Here is an 8,255-nt window from a genome sequence, read left to right as displayed (position 1 = left end):
AATTGGGTTTTTTTTTTTTGTTCTCAATTTCCACTACTCATTCAATATAAATCAGTTTTAATTTAGTTAAGAGCTTTCTGGATATTTTTAAGAGCTTTCAATAAATAAACTTCAAGGAGAAAGCTGTCATATCAGTACAGCGGGAATGGAGGTTTAGGCTAATAGTGAGAAGGTGCAGCATCCAACAGGTTGCTGGTGCTTTTTATTCTCCTTATCTCAATAGTACCACTTTTTATTTGTTTAATCAGTCATGTAAAAATAATTATCATTATCTGCTGAAGTGGTGCCCTCAAGTTGAGGTCTCTGTAGTTAGGTTCAGTTGATTAATTCTTATAACTTCCAGTGTAAACTCATATGGTTTTGATTTAATCGTGATTTTTACACCAACTCAGCCGTATGAGTGACAAAATTTATGCTTAGACCAAATTTATACCATTTTACACTAAATATTGTAAGAGTTACATTACCCAGCAGAACTGAACTACAATTCAACTTGAGAGGCCTTGGATCAAATAATCTACTCGCACACAATCAAAATTAATTGCAAGAAAACTGCTGAAAATTCAACTCCATTTGACATTTCTAGGAGGAACTCGTAATAATAAATGAAGAAGTGCACCAGAACTCGAAAGTCGAAACTTGCAGCTCCAGAACACCCTATCATTCATCTCCCACCAGCAATTGGTACCATCATATGCTCCATTATGCTATGACTCTCAGTATGTATGCAGCTAGAATCACCACTGTCGATATATGCTTTTGTTGATTGCATACCAAGCAAGGAGGCCTCAGTGTCGGTGAAATCAATCTTAGAAACTTGAATTGGAGATTGCTTTGCTCTTATTTCCAATACCTCAAGTTCTCTTGCTATATTCTTCATAGATGGTCTATCATCACCTTTTATACTCAAGCAAGATTTCGCAATCATTGCAACTTCTTTCAAAAGCTCAATACTTACATCGAACATAATGTTGCGATCAAGAACCTGGACCAAGTGACCACTTTTCAGTGAAGAAATGAAGTAATTCGCAAGAAACTTCTCTTCCTCCACTCTATCCAATGATAATGCCTTCTCACTTGTCAGTAGCTCTATAAGAACTACCCCAAAGCTGTAAACATCACTTTTCTCTGTCAACAATCCTGTTAGCATGTACTCGGGGTCCAAGTAGCCAAATGTTCCTTGCACCATTGTAGATACTTGATTTTCATCTAAAGGAGCCAATTTTGATATTCCAAAGTCTGTGACTTTTGCAGTGTAGTTTTGATCTAGAAGTATGTTTGCCGATTTGATATCTCTATGGATAATCGGTGGTGAAGCTACTGAGTGCAAATATGAGAGAACTCCAGCAATTTCTGATGCTATTCTTAATCGGATATTCCAAGAAAGATGCTGTGATTTTGTTGTGCTGCTTAAATGCTCGGAGAGAGTACCATTGTCGATGAACTCATAAACAAGTAATGGCACTTCCGTCTCTAAGCAACATCCTAGAAGTTTAACGACATTTCTACTATTAACTTGGGAAAGCATAATCACCTCATTAATAAATTGATCAACTTGATTTTCGTTAACTTCTCTGGACCTCTTAATGGCAACAGTACAAGAATTATGGTCTACTAAGATTCCTTTGAAAACTGTGCCGTATCCTCCACGACCAATAATTCGAGTTTCCTCGAAATTATTGGTTGCCTTTCGTAGTTCTTCAAGAGTGAAAATTCTAGCAACATTTGTGTTTCTTCCTTCTTGAGCCAGTCGTTGCTGTAGCATTAATCCACCATTTTTCCGGAAAAACTCCTCCTTCAATCTGTTTTCCCTTCTTTTCCTCAATTCCAAACACAAATAAAAGCAGCAGAAAAGTAGAATTGCTGTGCCTATGCCAACACCTGTTGACAAATTTGACTGAAAAATTAGCAAATGATGAGATCTATCGGATGCTTTGCAGCTAAAGACTCTAATTTTGCAAGTGATTATCAAGTTTCATGTTCTTTCACTACCTGGTAAAGAAAAGAATTAGGTTTCTTTCTCTCTTATACTATGATTAGTTGCCATCTTAAACCAAATGGAACGGGTTTCAAGAAATCTTCATTTTGTTTTAATACTCTCATGATACAGCACATATTTATCACACCACTTAAGAGATGGTTCAATCCATAGTGATAAATTCTCCTTTGCTTCTCCAATCATTTCAAAGTGTAGACTAACCTGAAACAATCATAGACCAATTTATTTGGTCAGGACTGCAGCCATCTCCACCTCTCCCATCACCATGATACCCTTTGAGACAAGGACATGTGTAGTTGCCCAATGTGTTGTGACAAACACTATTCTTCGTACAATTGTGTAGAGTTGGATCTTGGCATTCATTAATATCTGTCGAATTCAATAAAAAATAGAAAGCAGAAGCATAATTTGAAATGTGAATTGAAACACACATATACATACTGGTTAATTAGACGAGTTTAACAAAATTTTCGCACATACCTTGGCAACCATCAGGGAGATATGGGTTGCCTTCGTATCCTTGATCGCAAGAACAACGGTATCCCAACCCCTTAAAAGGTTCGTAACAGTGACTGTTTTTACCAGAGCATGCATAAGAGGTCGTGTTTCTTTGGGCAACTTCACATGACCCCTCCTCAATGGTCCAATCCACCACGACGGGAAGACTTAAATCATTGCTTAAGTTGGTGAGGTTACTTGCAGAAAAATTGAAAGCCTTCTCTTCGACCACAAAAGCGTAGCTGCAAGGATTGAAATCCCACACCTTGGTGTGGTTATTAAGACTGGTCAAGCTCACATTAATATTCCATGCCCCTGGTGGGATATCAGTCTGGCAGCAACCGATGCCAGAACAAGAGCCATCAATTACATCTTCCTTATAATCACAGGAAGGGATACATCCAGTTGCGTAGCTCCGGTTTTGACCAAAGCCTTTAACTAAGGCCAAGGCATCACAGCCAACGACAATGAATTTATTAGCTGTACTACTGAAGGTAAAGCGTTTAGATAATCTCGTCCATGGTGAAATGTTGTCCAATAAACTTCCGTTTTTATCATAGCAATCAGATGCTATATCCTGCATAAGGTGTACCTGACCTTCCAGAGATATTTCTGTGACATCGACTGCGTTCTGCAGAACTGTTTGAGGGACAGAGGTTGAAGAGTTGGTGCAGTTGATAAAAAAATATTTGTTAAGGTAACAATCTTCCGTAATACCGAATGGAAATGGAATGCTTACATTTCCACAATGATCTTTGCAGCCGGGCATCGCTATAGGAAATGTTGGGGGTGTCAAAGTTGAAGCGGAAGAAAGCATTAAGGCAATTACCAAATGCAAGAGCATCGGTAAAATGAACCGATTGAAGCCCATTGGAATTGTTTTTCAAAGAGAGTTGCAAGTTTCCTTATACGGAAGAGAGTTGCAATTGTTAATTGTGCACTTCTAAGGACTTTATACTTACGATAGGGAAGACTTGGTTAGTAAACCCAAAGAAGGCCTACGCATTTTAAGATTGAAGCTTCTTCTGTAGACCCCAAATAGGGACGTTTTATAGGCATTCCAAGTAAAGGGAAGACTTAGCCAGTAAACGCACAAAAGGCCTACGCATTTTACCATTGAAACTTCTTCTGTAGACCCCAAATAGGACGGTTAACTTCAAATGAATGCAGTCAAGATATAAAGGAGCATTTGTTCACACTAGTCTCTGACGACCATGGGGTCCACGTCTTTACGGGGTTGCTTATGCTAACGACATAAAGACTCTGTAAGGGAAGACTTTCAAGTCCACCCTACTGTTTCCATTTATTTACGTGAAAAACAATAAGGGAACCGATAAATTTTTTCCACTTGATATGAGAAAAAAAATCATAAATGTGTTTTTGGATGTAATGTATGTCATGAAAGTAATTACGATGTGTGCTTCGGCCGATGAGGTTTTAGTCTGCTTAGAGTGTATTTGATAAAATTGAAATTTGAAATCTGAAGGCGAAATTCATTAAATTATTAAATTGTTAAATACCATATTTGATGCATTTGAGTGTATATCATATTAACTGATATGTGGTTAGTTTATTAATTATTTTTTAGAGTAAATTTTGTCTAGAATAGTTGGTGCCACTCAATTAATTCAAAAGTTCTAATTTTTGTTATCAAATGCGTTTGAATATATTAAAATTTGAACTTATTTAATTTAAATGTTGAATCTAGTTATCAAACGGAGGCCTAGGATTGAGATTCCAAGATTTAGAGGGCTTGGGTTGAAATCTCTCCTCTCTTCCCCCGCTTTTTAAATTTCATTCCTCTTCTACTATAAAAAAATTTAAAAAAAAATAAAAAATATATATGCTTAGAATGGGAGGATTAAAGAGGAGTTAGGATTGACTGAAAATCTCGACTCAAAGATAACAATCTTGTGTCATGCCAAATGGGTATGGGATCTTTACTTTTCCAGAGGTATCAATGCAGCCATCCTTGGCTACAGGAGGGTATGTTGCTGCTGGTGTGATAGCTGGCTTCAAGGACACCGTCAACACGAAAAGTATCATTTGAACAAGCTTCATCACTGGGGAAACTTTGGACTGTGATGACTATTTAATTTTGGGATGATGAGTTTTTTTTGGTGTTCTTGGAGGAGGCCATATTTCAATATATAGATCCTTCCCTGAGCAAAGCCACCCCAACATTAGAAAGTCACTCATCCTCAAATTGACTTGGCAAGTTCACTTGACTTATTCTGATACCGTGTGGTATGGGTTCCTGACCGTTACTAATTGCATTTCAGCGCTATTTCCTTTTTTAACACTACGCCATCTTCTGTGTGTGGACTCTTTACTTTTTTTTCATCATTTGTGCTACAATTGCAACATCAATTCATATGAGCACGAAACTCCAGTCATCGTGGTCGAGGGAACGGAATTTTATCAACTTTTCTGTGTTGAAAATTGTGGAATCAAGAAGAGATCAGATGATTGACTTTTCCCTCTATCACCTCTCTAGATAATAGAAAAATCGCCAGTAGAAAACTTGGTTTTTTTGTCCCATTAGTTTCCCAGCATGTACTCTACTACCACCACTACCAAACAAATGAACGAAGAATTGCAATTATAGTAGATGAACAAAATAACCTTAAGATTAACCACAAATTTCTTTATTTTATTTCCATTTTTGTGGTTAATTAATTAGTCATGTGTCATCACATAAGTTAATATTCTTATTGTCTAAAGTCAGGTGCTTTTTTATTCTCTTTTTTTAATTCAATCTAGTGAACATGTGACTGCAAATAACATTATTTCGTTAGTAATTAGGGAAAATCCGTCAATTACACTAAATTTGCTTCAATTGGAAATATTGGGAACCATATTTATTTTTGCTGAAAGTTAGGAACCAAAATTACACTGGTGCCAAACATTGGAGAGGACTAAATTCACACAAGTGCGAAACACTAGGGACTAAAACTTTATTTTTTTTCCTTTTCCTATCAGTATGAAATAACCCTAAGTTGGTTCACCACATCTTAATTAGTTGATGCAATCGTGAATAAACTAGTGTTCTTGGACATTCTAGTCTCATAAAGACTGCTAACCTTGTGCATAAATGTAGCCTGCACATGCATTAGCTGAGGGCATGTGAAGCACTCTAAATACTTAGGATGGTTGACATGCAATTGAACACAGTTTTCAAGATTTCAATTGGATTTTAGTTATCTCTATGGGCATTATTGAGAATAATTAGATAGACTGTTGAAAGAATGAAAGGAAGAGATAGAAGCAAGAAGCAAGAAGCAAGAAGCAAAAAGCAAGAATAATAGGGAATGAAGAAAGGAAGAAGAAGATGAAAGAAAGAAACAGAGATGGAAGAATATTCAATGCAAAAGGATTGGGGCTTTCATTCACTCCGTTGCTGATTACAACTTCCTCATACAATGGCTATTTATAGGCTAGTATACTCTCTTCCATTAGTAGGATCTAACTGTTGGGATATCAAGTGTGAATCAATATCCCACATCGGAAAGAGATGAGTAAAATGAGGAACATATAAGTGGGAATGATCCATAGGCCCAATGCCTTAAGGTTTTGGGTTGGATGTGGTGTCAAACCCATGGTTGTGGTTCCCATTCTAGCTCATGGTTAAATTCTCCCCTAGTTTGGCTCTCGCAGAGCCCAACAAGTGGTATCAGAGCCGATGGTTATAAGAGCAGGGAAAAAAAAAGAATCATGCAGACCTGCAGTAAGGCAAGGGCATGTGGGCTCTTGAGCAAGAATCGTACACTCCAAATTGAAGTGGGTTTGATGGAGTGGATGGGCTAGGGAGAAAGATCCGATGTGGAAGAGATTCACAATTGAGGGGGAGATTGTTGGGATATCAAGTGTGAATCAATATCCCACATCGGAAAGAGATGAGTAAAATGAGAAACATATAAGTGGGAATGATCCATAGGCCCAATGCCTTAAGATTTTGGGTTGGATGTGGTGTCAAGTCCATGGTTGTGGTTCCCATTCTAGCTCATGGTTAAATTCTCCCCTAGTTTGGCTCTCGCAGAGCCTAACACTAACTAACTGCTATAACAAGAAACCTAACCAATTGATACAACTGAAATTGAACTATTGGCTAATACATGATTGCTACTGTATCCTCTGATGAAAATTGATTCTTTTTGCTAACACAAGAAATGAAGAACTGTTTGTTGGTCTATGATTTCGAGCATGATTTGCGTATGGTGTTTACTGTAGAAGTTGTCACAGTAGCCTCGGACGTCTTCAAGGGGTTGCTCATGCTACAAGTCTATGACATAATGAAGCTGTCAAGGAAAGACTTCCAAGTCCGTCCTAGTCTTCCCATTTATTCATGTTTTTAAAAAAAAAAAATTCACTTGATATGCATAATTTTATTAATCGTACTTCATGCATAATTTTCACTTGATATGCGTAAAAATTCACAAATGTGTTTTTGGATACAACATATGTCATGAAAGTCATTAAGATATATGTTTGTAATGCACATCTTCTAATATTTAATCTGTGGAATCCAATATTTCAGTAATTGTGTGTTAGTGTATTTCTCTCTAAAATTCATTCTCTCTTTCTTCTCTTTAAGGCTCCTCTAACGAAAATGGCCTTCAGATCTAATCTTTCTCCATAGGAGGGAACCGTTTTTTATACCTTTTATTTGCTTTTTTAAAATAAATTCCCTCTAGCGAGGAATTTTCTTTGCTAGCATTTCTTGGTAAGTATTTCTTCTCTCCTAATTTTTTCTAGTGAAAATTTTATTCTATCCTAGGATTTCCCTTGTAAGAAATTTTTTCCTTTTTTTCTCTTTTTCTATGAGATTTGAGATTTCATATGGTTTGCTAGATTTGAAAATTTTAACATCTACCATGTTAGCTGAATTTCTCCTTGGGCTTCAATCATTTTTTAGCAAATGTCATTTTTAAAAACATGCACAAATCTTTTGAGTTATAGTGATTCACCTGGATGCAGGGAAGATGTTTTCGAGATTTAATGTTTTTCATATTCATTAATATCTATTTGCTCAATAGATAGATTGAGATTTCATATTATTTACTAGTTTTGGAATTTCTCACATCTCCTATGACAACTAAATTTCTCTTTGAGTTTTAAGCATTTTTATCAGATGATTGTTAGAAAATATGCACAAATCTATTGGACTGCAATGATTTATTGTTTTGGAGCTTCTACGTATGTTATATTTATATATATATATATATGTATATATATATATATATATGTATATATATAAATTAAAAAAGACAAAAGATGCTAAGGACTAATGGCATTTGCCATTCTGTCATTGGCAATCCATGCTATATCCTAAGTTACCAAGCATTTTAGGTATATGACAAAAATCTTCTTGAATTACCAAACTATCTTTAGAAAGAAAAAGAAAATACAAAATTAATGATATACTTCATTCGAACTCAATCATTTCATGAAATCCTAATTACCAGTAAGGCCATATTACTTTTTTTCGATTCCACAGTATTCATCTTTTCAGTCATAACCAAACCCTAGATCCTGAGCACTTCTATGGCAAAGAAAAAATGAAGGAAGACAAGTGCACAATTTGATAGGTTGACTAAAGATCAGAAGTGTTCAAAATATTCACCAAAACAAAATGCATATGACATTGTCTCTACGTTCATTATTCTACTTAGAATTTCAAGCAACAAATTTCCCAATAGTAGTTTAATTTTTTTGAACGACAACTTCATCATTTTGTTGCGTATAGTATCGATAGAAA

At 36.0% G+C, this 8,255-nt stretch overlaps 1 protein-coding gene across 1 annotated transcript; it reads right to left on the bottom strand.

Annotated features, from left to right (window-relative positions):
- Positions 1 to 397: 397 nt before the first annotated feature.
- LOC140015697 (wall-associated receptor kinase 2-like) lies at positions 398 to 3,397 on the bottom strand. The gene is made up of 3 exons (XM_072068463.1): positions 2,480 to 3,397; positions 2,201 to 2,368; positions 398 to 1,881 (listed from the first exon to the last, which is right to left on the bottom strand). Exons 1-3 carry the CDS (start codon positions 3,366 to 3,368, stop codon positions 665 to 667), a joined length of 2,274 nt encoding a protein of 757 aa, XP_071924564.1. The 5' UTR covers positions 3,369 to 3,397; the 3' UTR covers positions 398 to 664.
- Between the last annotated feature and the right edge of the window lie 4,858 nt (positions 3,398 to 8,255).

Source organism: Coffea arabica, chromosome 10c (assembly GCF_036785885.1).
Source record: "Coffea arabica cultivar ET-39 chromosome 10c, Coffea Arabica ET-39 HiFi, whole genome shotgun sequence".
NCBI lineage: Eukaryota > Viridiplantae > Streptophyta > Magnoliopsida > Gentianales > Rubiaceae > Coffea > Coffea arabica.
Note: the sequence above shows the minus strand (reverse complement) of the source record. Positions and strands in the feature narration are given on the sequence as shown.

What these genes read in the sequence shown, in the direction of transcription:
- LOC140015697 (XM_072068463.1), bottom strand. Translation starts at nt 3,368, where the DNA reads ATGGGCTTCAATCGGTTCATTTTACCGATGCTCTTGCATTTGGTAATT. An exon ending in TCTCCCTGATGGTTGCCAAG is followed by an intron (nt 2,369 to 2,479) that starts GTATGTGCGAAA and finishes TGAATTCGACAG; the next exon opens with ATATTAATGAATGCCAAGAT. An exon ending in TTGGTCTATGATTGTTTCAG is followed by an intron (nt 1,882 to 2,200) that starts GTTAGTCTACAC and finishes ATTTGTCAACAG; the next exon opens with GTGTTGGCATAGGCACAGCA.